The sequence below is a fragment of the Lithobates pipiens genome, unplaced genomic scaffold, assembly GCF_037356315.1.
Source record: "Lithobates pipiens isolate NorthernLeopardFrog02 unplaced genomic scaffold, aLitPip1_a1.2 Scaffold_10, whole genome shotgun sequence".
NCBI classification, from domain to species: domain Eukaryota; kingdom Metazoa; phylum Chordata; class Amphibia; order Anura; family Ranidae; genus Lithobates; species Lithobates pipiens.
Genome location: NW_027507686.1, coordinates 205,384,340 through 205,400,221, shown reverse-complemented (window position 1 = coordinate 205,400,221; position 15,882 = coordinate 205,384,340). Strand labels below are relative to the sequence as shown.

Below are 15,882 nucleotides of genomic sequence, written 5' to 3'. Positions count from 1 at the left end.
TCTTTTACTGCCCATTAGTGCTGCCCATCAATTCCCATCAGTGCCACCCATTAGTGCCCACCAGTGCTGCCTATCAGTGCCCACCAGTGACACCTATCAGTGCACATCAGTGCGACATAAGAGTACCTCCTTCATCAGTGCCCATCAGTGAAGGAGAAAAATTATATTTACAATGTTTACTGACAGAAACTAAGAAAAACTAAGAACCTTTTTTGTTCTTTTTAGTAAACAATAAAAAACCTAGTGGTGATTAAATACCACTAAAAAAAAGCTCTATTTGTGTGAAGAAAATGATTAAAAATTAATTTGGGTACTGTGTAGCATGACTGTGCAATTGTCATTCAAAGTGCGACAGCGATGAAAGCTGAAAAATGGCCTGGGCAGGAAGGGGGTGAAAGTGCCCGGTATTGAGGTGGTTAAACACTGTCCAGTGAGTTTTTGGATGCAGAATAAAAACGCACTGGACTGCATCTGGTGCGAAGCGGGCATAAGGTTGATTGTACAATCAGACTGTATAGTGTGAGGTGACCTGTAATGTTATTGATAGTAAAATATTTTCTCTCTCTTTTTGTTGCAGGCTGACAGGAGGCTTCATTCTTCTGCCTTGTCCATGGAGACCCATGACGGCGCCCGGCTCTCCTCAGTGACGCCGGATCCCGGATCGCCCATGAGGAGCTCTCCTCCGTCTACACAGTGATGGCACCCACCTACCCGCCTCCTCCGACCTCCATGATCAGATTGACTGTGGTGAAATGAATGGGCGGGCAGCGGCGGCGGCTCTTCTTGTGACGCTGCGAGGAAACAACAAATAAAACACAAACATTGACATTCTTCTTCTTCTTACGTTGGCAATCGTTTTTACCTGTTGATATCGGATGGCGACCCCCCTCGTGGATTAAGGCAGTTTGGCGGGCACTCCCGTCTTCTCGGACACACGATACCCCCAGGGGATTTTGGACGGCAGCCACCGCCGCTTTTTTTTTTTGTTTGTTTTCTTCGATTAACCCTTACCAGCCAGGATGGTTAATACAATATGAGGGGAAAAGTCCACCACTGACTAACCTAGGGATATATTTTACCCCCCAAGCCCTGTGTAAAAACTTTGGATGAATGGCATGGCTCCTGTGAAGCCTCCAGTGCCCATAACTTGGCACCTCAGCTACTAGTAACGAACAGTAATAGCGTCACCCTCATCCCAAGCGCGCTCCCGCGCACACTCTCTCTGAGGAGAGATGGAGGTTGCCATGGTGAGCGCGGAAAGCTCCGGCTGCAGCAGCCACCTGCCGTACGGCTACGCGCAGGCTCGCGCCCGCGAGCGGGAGCGACTGGCCCACTCGCGCGCGGTGGCCGTTCAGCAGCAACAGCAGCAGCAGCAGGAGGGCGGGAACTCAGGGGGCGTGTCCGCTTCCTCGGGCCAAGGGAACAGCGGCGGGGGCGCGGGCAGCTCGAAGCGCGCGCCTCTGTCTCCTCAGTCGGAGCAGCCGCTTCAGAAGAAGAAAGTCGGAGGAGCCGGGCAGCAGCAGCAGCACCGGCGCGCAAAGTCTTACTGGCCCCTGAGCGGCTGCAGCAGGTGGAGGAGCCGGCATCAGTCAGCGGGCAACGAATGCGGCGAAGGCGGAGAAGGAGACGGAGGCACGTTCCCCTCGGAGCTGGCTCCGTGCGGCTCTGAGGAGATGATGCTGAGGGAAGAAGAGGAGGAAGAAGAAGAAGAGGAGGAGGAGGAGGAGGTGGGGGGCAAAAAGTTCTACCTGTGTGATGAGGAGCAGCGGAGCGGGCAGAGGAGCCCGGCAGGCGGTGGGTACCACCCGGTGTACAGCGAATTCGAGTGCTGCGAGCGGGTGGTCATCAACGTGTCCGGGCTCCGCTTCGAGACCCAGCTGAAGACCCTGTCCCAGTTCCCCGAGACCCTGCTGGGCGATGCCGAGAAACGCATGAGGTACTTCGACCCGCTGCGCAACGAGTACTTCTTCGACCGCAACCGGCCCAGCTTCGACGCCATCCTCTACTACTACCAGTCCGGGGGAAGGCTGAAGCGGCCGGTCAACGTGCCCTTCGACATCTTCTCGGAGGAGGTGAAGTTCTACGAGTTGGGCGACGAGGCTCTGCTAAAGTACCGGGAGGACGAGGGCTTCGTCAAGGAGGAGGAGAAGACGCTGCCGGACAACGAGTTTAAACGTCAGGTGTGGCTGCTCTTCGAGTACCCGGAGAGCTCCGGGCCGGCCCGGGGCATCGCCATCGTATCCGTGCTCGTCATCCTCATCTCCATCGTCATCTTCTGCCTGGAGACCCTGCCCGAGTTTAGGGACGACAAGGACAACCTGCTGCCCCCGGAGGAGGATGGGGTTGGAGGGTTCGATGGGGGGGACGGTCACCACTACCACAACAGGAGTCTAGGGGCCCCCGAGAGCAGCCAAACCGCCTTCAACGACCCCTTCTTCATTGTGGAGACGGTGTGCATCGTCTGGTTCTCTTTTGAGTTCGCAGTGCGGCTCTTCGCTTGCCCCAGCAAGCCGGGCTTCTTCAGGAACATCATGAACATCATTGACATCGTCTCCATCCTGCCTTACTTCATCACCCTGGGCACCGAGCTGGGCAACCAGCAGCCGCCTGCCCAGAACTATCCACAGCCACAACCGGGGCAGCAGCAGCAGGCCATGTCCTTTGCCATCTTGAGGATCATCCGCCTGGTCAGGGTCTTCCGCATCTTCAAGCTTTCCAGGCACTCCAAGGGCTTGCAGATTTTGGGGCACACCCTGCGGGCCAGCATGAGGGAACTGGGGCTCCTGATCTTCTTCCTCTTCATCGGGGTCATCCTGTTCTCCAGTGCCGTGTACTTTGCCGAGGCGGACGAGCCCACCACGCACTTCCACAGCATCCCCGACGCCTTCTGGTGGGCCGTGGTGACCATGACCACGGTGGGCTACGGGGACATGAAGCCCATCACTGTGGGGGGCAAGATTGTGGGGTCGCTGTGTGCCATAGCAGGGGTTTTGACGATTGCGCTCCCTGTGCCCGTGATAGTCTCCAACTTTAACTATTTCTACCACAGGGAAACGGAGAACGATGAGCAGACGCAGCTGACTTCCAACGGCTCCAGCTGCCCCTACTTGCCCACCAATCTCCTCAAAAAGTTAAAGAGTTCCACCTCTTCCTCTCTGCAGGACAAGTCGGATTATCTAGAGATGGAGGAAGGGCTCAAAGAGTCTTTATGTGTCAGAGACAAGTCTAGCCAGAGCACGGGGAATGGCAACGAGACCATTAAGTATAACTGTGTGAATTTAAAGACTCTGGAAACTGATGTGTGAGATGTGTATTTTTTTTTTTCCTGGAACTTTTAAAAAGTTTATGCATTGATGAGTGCAGTGATCTAAAACCGAAATATGCAAATCTAATCAGAAAAACAAACAAAAGAATAGGTTTCTGATTAGATATGAAATATAGTGGCTTCCTCTTGTAAGAACATCCAACCTCGGGACCAGACGCAAACGGAATGATTATTCTCATACAGGAATTCTAGTGCCTGTGCTTTGGCTTTGTTTTTTAAAGCAACCCACATAAAACGCGTGCGGTAGGTGTACACGCAGCGTTGTAAAGCCTTTTTATATATGTATAAAAAAAAAATACAATACAGAGCGAATCTGTATGCCTTGTAGCTGCGGGGCATTTATATTCTTTTAAGAGAAAGAGAGAGAGAACTATTAATATGTTTATTTTTGTGTGTGACTGCAGTGGATTACAGGTGCCCAGTCAACTTTAAGGTTTACTTTTTTTTTTTGTCTGTCCAGATACTGTGTATTTTGTTTTTATTTTATTTTTTTGTGCTCTCAAATTTCCACATGACAAGGATTTTAGCCTATGGTGTATTTCAGGGTGGATCACGTTAACTTCAGTTGTGGTATAAACGCTATCTCTGGTGGTGGGCATACCATAACTTGACTGAATGTTCTTAGAAGAGGAATTTACCAACTGTGTAAACTAAATTCTTATATGTGGAGTCCACTGTAACTGTTCTTTTTTTTTTTTCAATCATGCTTAACATATCAAAGGAAAACAGTAGACTAAAAAAAAAGAAAAAAAAAAAGGGTATTAAAGTATAAATATATATATATATTTTTAATAGAATGCAATTGTTTTGCACAGATAAGAACTAAGGGGCTGTTTTTAACTTGATGTGATATTTGCTCTCAAAGGTGACACAAAAGGAGTTGATTTGATAATAGCAAATAGTCTATTTGCTTTGCATTGGAAATTGCATTTTGCAAGGGGAATTTGCCCCAGAGCTTAGTGAATAAGGTGCTGTTGTTTTGACTTCTGACATCCAATCATGAGCAGAAAATTGTGTTTTTTTTTTTGTTTTTTGTATTGTTGTTGAGTATTCTTTAGGCTGACCATATATTGTTCAATTTTCTAATTCAATTTCTTGTAGATTTACATTCAACTGTGTAGTGGAAGAGCCAGCCTGATTGCGTACACAGTGAAAGTGTTTAGGTCTGACCTCTTATTATATGATTTTGGTAAATCTAAAGGACAAGAAAAATGTATAATGTATGGCCAGCCTTATACAGTAGAGTTGAGTGCAAGATCTGCAGTTGTCCATATAAATCAATCAACTTCCAGATTTATTTATTTATTTATTTTTTGTCTAATGCTAGCCATACACTAGTCGAAAAAATCGTTCAAACCCGTTTCCGAAAAACTAACACTTGGTTGTGAGAGCAAACGATATTGCCATCGTTTTTTGCTTCTGGGTGACATATGCCCAGTAGCAACAGTTCAATTTTTAACAGGTGAGAAACACAATGGGGGTTATTTACGAAAAACAAATCCACTTTGCACTACAAGTGCAAAGTGCACTTGAAATTGCACTGAAAGTGCAGTCGCTTTTAATCTGAGGGATAGATCTGAAATGAGGGGAAGCTCTGCTGATTTTATCATCCAATCATGTGCAAGCTAAAATGCTGTTTTTTATTTTCCTTGCATGTCCCCTTCAGATCTACAATAACTGCACTTCCAAGTGCACCTTCAGTGCAATTTCAAGTACACTTTGCACTTGTAGTGAAAAGTGGAATTGCCCTTTGTAAATAACCCCCAATGACCTTTAAATTTATCAGCAGAAGTTTTCCAGACTTTTCCTTCGATTTTTTTTTTTTTTTGGGCTCAAAAATGTCACAACCGATTTTTGCCCATTACGCGGCCGAAAAACGAACAAACTGTCCAAATGTCAGATTTTACATTTTTTTTTTCCGTGTATGGGTGTCATAATGCTGGCCATAAATTATACATTTTTCTTGTTCAGTTTAATTTAGATTTACCTTCAACTATGTAGCGCAAGGGCCTGGCTGATTGCATACAAAAAGTGTTTTGGTTTGACTTCATATTATATGGTTTTTGTAAATTTAAAAGAAAATTGTACAAGAAAGTTGTATAATGTATGGCCAGCCTGAAACCAGAGAGTGCAAAATCTGGTGCAGCTGTGCATTAACCACTTCAGCACCGGAAGGACTTGCCCCCTTAATGACCAGGCCATTTTTTTGAGATACGGCACTGCGTTGCTTTAATTGACCAATGCGCGGTCGTGCGATGATGTACCCAAGCAAAATTTATGTCCTTTTTTCCCACAAATGGAGCTTTCTTTTGGTGGTGTTTTTTTTATTTTTTGCACTACAAAGTGTGACAAAAACAATATTTTTTACTTCTGCTATAATAAATATCCAAAAGAAATAATAAAAAAAATAATTTCTGCAGCAGTTTAGGCCGATATATATTCTACATATTTTTGGTTAAAAAAAATTCGCATATTGATTGGTTTGCGCAAAAGTTATAGCGTCTACAAAATAGGAAATAGATTTATGGCATTTTTATAAAATTTTTTTTTTTTTTTTTACTAGTAATTGCGGGGATGTGCGATTTTTAGCAGGACTTAAACATTGCGGCAGACAGATCGGACACTTTTGACACTTTTTTGTGACCATTGACATTTATACAGCGATCAGAGCTAAAAATAGCCACTGATTACTGTATAAATGTCATTGGCAGGGAAGGGGTTAATACTAGGGGGTGATAAAGGGGTTAAATGTGGGTCCTAGGGAGTGATTCTAACTGTGGGGGTGGATGTGACTGCCTGGAGGAGGAGACCGATTGCTGTTCATAACTAGTATGAACAGCAGATCTATCTCCTCACCCCTGACAGAACAGAGATCTGTCTGTTTACATTGGCAGACCTCCGTTCTGTGTCTCTCAAAAGCGATCGTGGGTGCGCGGCGGACATCGCCGCCTATACTCCTTGAAGCGCCGCTGTACAGCTACGATGATTCATGCAGGGCAGTCAACCTGCCGCTGTATAACAACGGCAGCTGGTCGGCAACTGGTTAAACCAGTCAGCTTCCAAATATTTTTGTCTTAAGGCCTGTACACACAGTCAGAAAATCATAAGAAATATATTGGTTCATTTTTCGATATGAGACTAGCATGCAAAAAAAAACAAAAAAAAAAACGCTCTAGCCATACATTATACAATTTTCTTGATCAATTTCCTTTAGGCTATTCCTCAACTATGTACTGCAAAGGTCTGCTTGATTGCATACAGATTGAAAGTGTTTAGGTTTGACCTCATATTATATGGTTTTGGAAAATTGATGAAGAAAATGGTATAATGTTTGGCCAGCCAAAGCCTAATTGATCAAGATGAAGTTAGAAGCTGACTGGCCACCATGCACAGCTGCACCGGATTTTGCACCCTGCAGGTTTTTAGTAAATCAGCTCCTGTGAAACATCATCACATTCACTAAGCTCTGGGGAGAATTCCCTTGCAAAATGAAACTTCCCTTGCTAAGTGCCTGTTTGCTTTAAAAAAAATAAAAATAAAAACAACCCCAAAGGCTTTAAAAAAAATAAAATAAAAATAAGGTACTCTATATTTTTAGTAGCCATTACTGCATTTACAGTGAATATCGCGTTTTAACTGAGCCAGCGAAAATACAACATTGGCGTGCTTTTTGACAAGCTCAGTAATTTTGATTCTCCGGTTCAGTAAAACTAGTCTTAACAAAGCCGAATTCAGTACGCGATGTTAGAAATTCCTGCCTATTCATTCGTTTGACGATGGCTTCTACAAATAATTCATTACAAACCTGCAATCTGTAAGGGCTGCCAACCTACAACTACAGCTAGCAGAGCATTTACTGGGTGATACTAAGGAGTTACTTCCACATCTGCATGTTGATCGGTGATAGGGAATGCTTTCTTTGCACTACAGTCTAATCTGGATACATAATATCTAAAGAGACTTCGTACTGTGAACCATTTGTGTAACTTTAAACCTTAAGGACAATCGTTACAATATGATCTCCGTAGCACCCTTTTAGATACAATGCATTGTAAAGTATTGATGCTGCTTTTAAAGAAGCGTGTTTAACACATCGTAAAAAGGAAACGTGCAATTCTTAAGACAGCTTTATTATTATTTTTATACAGGCAGCAACACATGGGATGCTATATATTTACTGCAGAGGATTGCTTCATGTAGGAGTTAGTTATACAAGGTGAAGTTAATCCTACTATCTTAATGATCGATTATCTATATATATTACAAATATATTTATTTTTCTGCCATATTATTGCTGCATTGTGAATGGCAGGCCTTAATATTTCAAACAGATACATACCAAAGCCCAAACAAGTTTTACTGCAGTTTATGAGGAAACAAAGAAAGTAAAATGTGCTGGAAAGCTGCTACCTCCAACTCAACAGTTGGTTTTATTTTTTAAAGTAGTTTGGTGTAATGTAGTCGGTTGTTCATAGACCACAAATAAATTCTTCTATCAGTAACTGTTAATCTGCCCTTCTAGGTATATTTTATATTATTTTTGGTATAGGATAAATGTGAGCATGTGTCTAACACTAGGGGGAGGGGGGTGTTACTAAAACTGGTGCACACAGAATCTGGTGCAGCTGTGCAGAGTAACCAATCAGCCTCCAGGTTTTAGCCCCCTGTTCACATTGACTGCGGCTTCAAAATCGTGTGACTTCATCTGAAATCGCACGATTTCCAAGCCACATGTCAGTGCGACTTGGAAGACATCTGTGCAATTTCTTGCACAGATGTCTATGAAAGTTGCACCCAAAAGTAGTGCAGGAACTACTTTTTCTAATTGGTGCAGCACCGCAAAGTTGGCGGCGCACCGATTTTCTAGCAATTGGTTGCGACTTGTCATGCGATTTGACCTGACAAGTCGCTCCAATGTGAACAGGGGCTTATTGTCAAAGCTTCTCTGAACAAGCTGAAGTTAGAAGCTGATAGGTTACTATGCACAGCTGCACCAGATTCTGTGTGCACCAGTTTTAGTAAATCCCCCCCCCCCCCCCCCATTCTGTCTAGTTCTGGTTTACAGTTGGCGGAGTTTTTATGCATAATTAGGTGGTTTTATATGAAAACCACCAGATTATTTAAACAAAAATCTCTATCCAGTTTCATTGTTTAGAGTAAACGAAGCATTCCAAATATATGCAAAGTGCAATTTGGGAATATTTTCAGAACTATTAGTCCTATATTACATCAGAGCCACTTTATCCTGGAGCCAGTTTTGCTACTAGGTGGGGCTGTTGCAACTTTGCAGATGTGTTGCATCGCCACCCTCCCTGGCAGTTAAAAGGTAAAATAAAATGAGGTATTTGGATCCAGAGAAATATTGTGGACATTTTTTTTTAAGAGAAGCTCATGCTGCCATCTCTGCAATATGGGTTTTTACAAGCAAAATACATATCTGCATGTAATGAAAATGGTACTCAATGTTCATCTTAATCCAACAAGCTCCTCTTTTTCACAACTGTGTGGAAACCTTTCATATTTGTGAATGCTAGTTTCTGCAAACATGCTTTTTTGTGAAATGATTCTTAATAAATTTCCATTGATAACTAAAATTGGTGGATATTGGGTAAGTACAGCTTTTTTTTATTAATTTAACAGCAGATTTTCAATTTGGTATGTATCATTTTATTTTTCAGCCTCATCTCAAAATACAATTGTATGTGAAACAGAACTGGAGATTAATCATGAATGAGATTGTTCTCTTTTTTTATTTTTTTAAGTGTACACTGTCATGTTGCAATCATGCATTGCAGGCAAACTAGATTACAATGGAATTAAAGCAATGTCTCCAATGAAATATATTTATTGCAGTTTTGTTAATCTTCACAGTAGAGATATCATTTAAAAAAAAAAAAAGTGACTCAATGGGGTTGATTTACTAATGGAGTAAAACATGTTCACTTTTAAAATAAATGCTGCCTTTAAAGCAAATTTTCACTTAGGCTCTCTATAGCCACACAGGGGTTTATTTACTAAAGGCAAATAGACGGCGCACTTTGCAAAGTGCAGTTACTCCAGAGCTTAGTAAATGAGCAGAAGCTCTGCTGACTTCTATCATCCAATCATTTGCAAGCAAAAATGCTGTTTATTTTATTTTCCTTGCAAGTGATTGGGTATTCTCTGCAAAGTGAAGCCTTACTTCATTAACTAAGCTTTGGAGCAACTGCACTTGCAGAGTGCACAGTCTATTTGCCTTCAGTAAATCAGCCCTATAGACTGCACTTTTGCAAGCGCAGTTGTTCCAGAGCTTATTAAATGAGGTGAAGCTCTGCTGACTTCCAACATTCAATCATGTGCAAGCAAAAATGCTGTTTTTTTCCCCCTTGCATTTGATTGGGTAATCTTTGCAAAGTGAAGCTTTACCTAATTTATTAAGCTCTAGTCTAGAACAACTGCACTTGCAAGGTGCACAGTCTATTTGCCTTTGGTAAATCAACCCAACAGACTTTTCCCATTCTGGCCATGGACTGAACAAGTGAAATCTAATAGAGTCTTCAGCCCTGGTTTATATAAATGTGATGTGAGAAATGCAGGTAATCCTGTGCGTTTTCCACACTGCATTGAAATTGCAGTCTGCTGCGGGCGTCAATGTTAAATTAATAATACCCTGAAACAGCTTGCAAAACGCAGTGTGATTGCTTGAATCGGATTGCATGTGTGTGAACACCCATCTGATGTGATTTCGGTGTGGCAAAAAAAAAGGTCCTGCACAGCTTTGGTGCGGATTTGGTGTAATTTGAGCCATACAAAATGTCTGGGATCAAATCGCACTGCATAAAATCATATGTGATTTTAACAGGAATGCGGTGTGATTCCTGTTCGAATCACATGCGGTTCCCCACATTGCACCAGTGTGAACCTAGGCTCAATCCATGATAAACAGACTACATACAAAAATCTCCTCTCCTGGCTATCGTATTCTGACATCCAGCACCCACGGCTGTCAGAATACCCGAACAGTCACCAAATCTGATAGTATGTAGTCACTGTGCAGATGACAATTTTCCACCCAGTTCCTTTGACACCATTGGAGCTGGGTTATGCCAACAGGGTCACCCATGACTCAAATTTTGGCCACGTCAGCAGGAATCTAAATTCCATGTATGTATGGCAGGTTTTAGTTAGTGAATTAGGTGAAGTTATGCTGACCTCAATCATCCAGTCATTTACATGAAAACGTTTTGTTTACATCTTCCTTACATATGATTAAGTATTCTTTGCAAAGTGAATTTTCACCTCATTCACTAATTAGAGTAAAAAATAGCTTTGTTAAGTGAACATTTGTTTTATAAGTGAACATGCTCTCATCTTAGCAGATCAGGGTCAATGTTTATTTCTAATAACGGCCATAAACGTGGTGGTTTTCAGGGAGTGTTAACCATTTTATGTCTACTTGTGAGTGTGCAAACAACTGACTGGATTAGGGCTGAAACGATTAATAGATAAAATTGATAATAATCATTAACAAAAATCTTTTGTCAACGATTTTCATTATTGATTTTGAGCTGCTAACGGCATGCACCTTCCTCCTTGCCTTTTAGTCCTGCCTCTGTCCGAGTGTTACAGTCCCCAATACAATTCCCTGTGTACAAGCCGGCACTGCTGTATACCTTTCTCATAGCGGCGCTCATGTGACCGGGCACGTCCGGCTCTCTCCTCCTCTCCTCTCTGCTGACATCAGCGCAGTATTCTCAGCCCTGCCCGCTTTGCTGCCTCAAGAGAAAAGATGAGAGAAGCAGCCGGACATGTGAGTGTCGAGCTGCGATATAAGGTAGCGGCTTGCCTTGCTTATTTAAATATAGTGAGTGAACTTGGCAAAGCATTCATTTTGGTATTTCTGGGAGGACAAGTGCCCCATCATAAGTATTTCTGGGGGGTATAGTGCCCCATCATTGGTATTCCGGGGGGGATAGTGCCCCATCATTGGTGTTCCAGGGGGGAGAATAGTGCCCCATCATTGGTGTTCTTGGGGGGAGGAGGAATAGTGCCCCATCATTGGTGTTCCGGGGGGGAATATTGCCCCATCGGTGTTCCGGGGGAATAGTGCCCCATCATTGGTGTTCTGGGGGGGAATAGTTTCCCATCATTGGTGTTTCCGGGGGGGGAATAATTTCCCATCATTGGTGTTCCGGGCGGGAATAGTGCCCCATCCTTGGTGTTCCTGGGGGGAGGGGGAATAGTGCCCCACATTTGGTGTTCCTGGGGGGGATCGTGCCCCATCATTGGTGTTCCTGGGGGGGATAGCGCCCCATCATTGGTGTTTCCCGGGGGTAGTGCCCCATCATTGGTGTTTCTGGGGGGGTAGTGCCTCATCATGGGTGTTTCCCGGGGGGTAGTGCCCCATCATTGGTGTTCCTGGGGGGGGGTACTGCCCCATCTTTGGTGTTCCTGGGGGGAATAGTGCCCCATCATGGCAGGAATAGTGCTCCATCATTGGTGTCAGTTTGAGGAATACACAGACCTCTCCCACCCACACTCAGGTCCGGAGCCGCCACCTCTCCTCCAACACTCCAGTCCGGTTCCTCCAGCCCACTTTAGTCCGGTCCCTTGCCCCAACCCACCCCCCCCCCCCCTTTTGGGTGTGGTCCCTTGTCCAACCAAACTCCCTTTCTATTGCAATCCCCTCTGGTCCGGTTGCTCTCCCACATTCCTCTCTTCCAAACTCCCTCCCAACCTACTTCCTCTAACGCCTGGTCTCCAAACTTGCTAACTCCCTCCCACCCTCTAGTATGGTCCCCTCTCCCATTCAGGGCCAGCCCCCTCACTGCACCTCACTTGTCAGTAATGAATGAGGAATTTACTTTAGCAGTTCATTTGTGATGCGGTTTGAGTGTAACACTCCGTTTTTTCATTAGTATTCGAAATAAATGAAAAATGTGCATATTCTTTTTTTTTTTTATGATATCCAATTAATCGAAACAATAAATCAGCCAACTAATTGATCATGAAAATAATAATTAGTTGCAGCCCTAGACTGGATCAGGGCAACCTTACCACCAAGGTTTTGCAGGCAGGCTCCAGGGATATGTTTAGTCATTTTGTATTTAAAACGTTAGTTGAAAATTTCCTAAAAAACAAAACAAAAACAAAAAAAAGTGCAGTGTGTGGCCAGAATTAGGCTTCATACACAGGCATATTTTGTTAGATGCGTTTAGTGCTTCTGTTAATCTGGTAGAAAGACGGAGTAAAAGGTTTTCCTTTTTAATTTTTCAGCTGCATTTTCCCAGTAATGAAAGCTGCTCTCAACTTTGGTTGCCAAAACAAGTATGTATGTTTATTGTTAAAGCAGCCATCTTTTCAAAGTGCCAGTCTAGCCATAACTTTTATTTTTATTTTATATAGACAAGGGAAGGATTATGATTTTATTGGTATCTGGGACTAAGCGATTCTTTCTCAGCTACTGTCATGGTGACTCATATACTGACCAGAGAAAAAGTGAGGAAACATTTACAACAGGGACACACACTAATAAAAACCTGATAGCTTCCCCTCTGCCCCCACTCATTTTAATTTATATCTGTGGTGCTGTTAGAGATTTTCCCTTACTTGCTGTCTGCTTAAACCATTTTCCCCATAACAATTAGATAGCAGTATAAACATGACAGAGGTTCTAATCCTCCCCCACTCTACCCCCACCTACCCGAAAAAACTTACCTTTTACTAGCCATATACTTTAAATTCTAAACTATACTTAAAGTGTTTGTAAACCCTTACAAACCACTTTGACCTACAGGTAAGCCTAGATTAACCACTTGCTTACTGGGCACTTAAACCCCCCTCAGTCCCAGACCAATTTTCAGCTTTTAGCGCTGATGCACTTTGAATGACAATTGCGCGGTCATACAACACTGTACCCAAATTAAACTTTTATCATTTTTTTCCCACAAATAGAGCTTTCTTTTGGTGGTATTTAGTTACAGCTCGGAGTTTTATTTTTTGCTAAACAAACAAAAAAAGATGCAAAAAAAAAAAAAAAATCATGTTTTAATAGTTTGTTATAAAATTTTGCAAACGGGTCATTTTTCTCCTTCATTGAAGTGCGCTGATTAGGCAGCACTGATAGGCTGCATTGGTGGGCACTGATGGGCTGCATTGGTGGGCACTGATGGGCTGCATTGGTGGGCACTGATGGGCTGCATTGGTGGGCACTGATAGGCTGCACTGGTGGGCACTGATAGGCATAGTTAAGGCGGCACTAATAGGCACAGATAAGGCGGCACCGATGGGCACAGATAAGGCGGCACTGATGGGCAAAGATGGGCACAGATAAGATGGCACGGATGGGTGGCACGGATAAGTGGCACGGATGGGTGGCACGGGTGGGCACTGATAGGTACCACTGATAGATGGGACTGATAGGTGGCACTGATAGGTGGCACTGATAGGTGGCACTGCTGGGCACTGATGGGCGGCACTGCTGGGCACTGATGGGCGGCACTGCTGGGCACTGATGGGTGGCACTGGGGTGCATCACCTTTGAGGCAGATTGTGGGCACTGTGGGTGGCACTGTGGGCACTATGGGCACTGCTGCGTGGCACTGACGGGGGGCACTTACTTTTATTCAGGATGGCACTGCAGGGGGCAGATGGGCACTGGCAGGGGGCAGGTGGTCGCTTGCATTGCTGGCCGTGATCGGGACTTATGTCCCGATCACGGCCGCCGGTGATCGGCCTTTTTTTTTTCTCCTCGCGCTGTCAGCGCGAGGAGGAATACTAGCCGATTACCGGCTCCGTTATATCACATGATCAGCTGTCATTGGCTGACAGCTGATCACGTGATAAGGGGTCGGGATCGACCCCTTGCACGGATTGGTGATCAGGCGAGTCTCATGGACTCGCCGATCACAGAGCGCGCCGCGCGCGCCCCTCAGGGGGCGCGCAGGCCTCTCGTACACGGGACTACGTCTATTGACGTCTTCCCAGAAAAGGAGATCCGCGCTGTAGCCGTCATTTGGCTATAGCGCGGATCTCAAGTGGTTAAGGCTTACCTGTAGGTCCAAGCAATATCTCCTAAACCTATATGGTTTAGGAGATATTTGCCCGAAAACGGGCACCGCTGTCTACGGCGCATGCGCCGTAGACAGCGGCGCGCATGCGCACTGAGCACGGCATTTCCAAGAATGGAGCTGCCGCGCGTGTCGACTCCCGTGCGCATGCGCGGGAGTGACGTCATCATGGCTTCGCCGAATGACAGCGGCGGAGCTGCGAGACCCCACCAACAAGATGGATGCGGCGGACTACAGGGGACAGCGGCGACTTCGCTGGCTCCTGTGTCAGGTAAGTGACACATAATGGGCTACTATGCGATGCATAGTAGTCCATTATGCTTTGCCTTTGCAGGGAATGAAAGAGGAAGTAAACTCATCAGGGTTTACTTCCTCTTTAAGAGAAATGGGGCACTTATCCAGGTCAGTGCCAGAGTATTTTTTTTTTTTTCGCACACATGTAAAAATCTTCATTTTTGGAAAAAGAAATTGCTTAATCTCCCACAACATTTTATATTTTCTCAAAGCAGAGGCCCTGTAGAATAAAAAGGCGATATTTGAAAATTTTTGTGTCACGTGATATTTGCGCAAAATTTTATTTAACGCAAATTTTTATGAAACAATATAATACATTTTTAGTGCAAAAACACACAATATAATACCTCTTTTTGGGTAAAATATAAAAGATGAGCTTGCCTGGAGTAAATAGATATCAAACATTCTGTGTCTTAAAATTGGGTGCGCCTGCAATATCTAAAAAAAACGATGGTGCCCAAAAATCTCCATAGGTGACGCTTTAAAAGCATTTATAGCTCATCAGAGTTAACTAGGAGCTCTTGTGCAATTATTATTTTTCTCACTCTGATGTTCGCAGCGATGTGTCACACGTGTGATGCAACTGCGGTTTACTGCATGTGCGTGCGCACCCTGGGCTTGCATTTGCGCAGGTGTGTGGTGAAACGGGGGTTATGGCAAAACATTTTTTAACTTTAATATATTTTATAACAATTGTATTTTTTAAAACTTTTTTCTGTTTACATTTCTTTTTACTTTAATGATATCACAATGGGTTAATAAACCCCTATGTGGTAGCATTGGGCAGGTGACGGGTACTCTTTCTGGAGACATTAGGGGACTAATAGACCCCCAATGTCTCCCCTGCCCTTCACACCATCTAACCAAGCACAGACAGCTTGGTTAGATGTGTCGCCTGGCTGTACTGGCCAGGAAAGGGTGCATCTGAAACTATTTGACATCACTTCTGGTTTCATTGTTTGCATATGAGATCGAAGTATGGATTTGCCTCACAGCGATCTCTCTTCCTTAGCCGGTGGTTATGTTCACGGGCGCCAGTAAGAGCGGGAGAGCCTGGGAACCACGGGAAGAGGGGGCTGCTGGCGGGAGAGACGGAGAGGTACCATGCTGCCGGCTCTGTGAAAGTGATCAGCTATGGAGCTGCCGTATTACTTTCAAGCTGGGAGCAAGCTAAACAAAACCCACACAAGCTCATGGCTACGTCTGCAGCCATCA

General features: G+C 44.4%; 1 protein-coding gene across 1 annotated transcript in view; it reads left to right on the top strand.

The window, feature by feature from the left end:
- KCNA4 (potassium voltage-gated channel subfamily A member 4) overlaps positions 1–5,687 on the top strand; it is a 40,793-nt gene extending 35,106 nt beyond the window's left edge. The window contains exon 2 of the mRNA XM_077460861.1: positions 578–5,687. Coding sequence (XP_077316987.1) covers positions 1,233–3,305 — 2,073 coding nt within the window. The 5' untranslated portion in view covers positions 578–1,232 and the 3' untranslated portion in view covers positions 3,306–5,687. The remainder of the gene's footprint in view (positions 1–577) is intronic.
- The last annotated feature ends 10,195 nt before the right edge of the window (positions 5,688–15,882 follow it).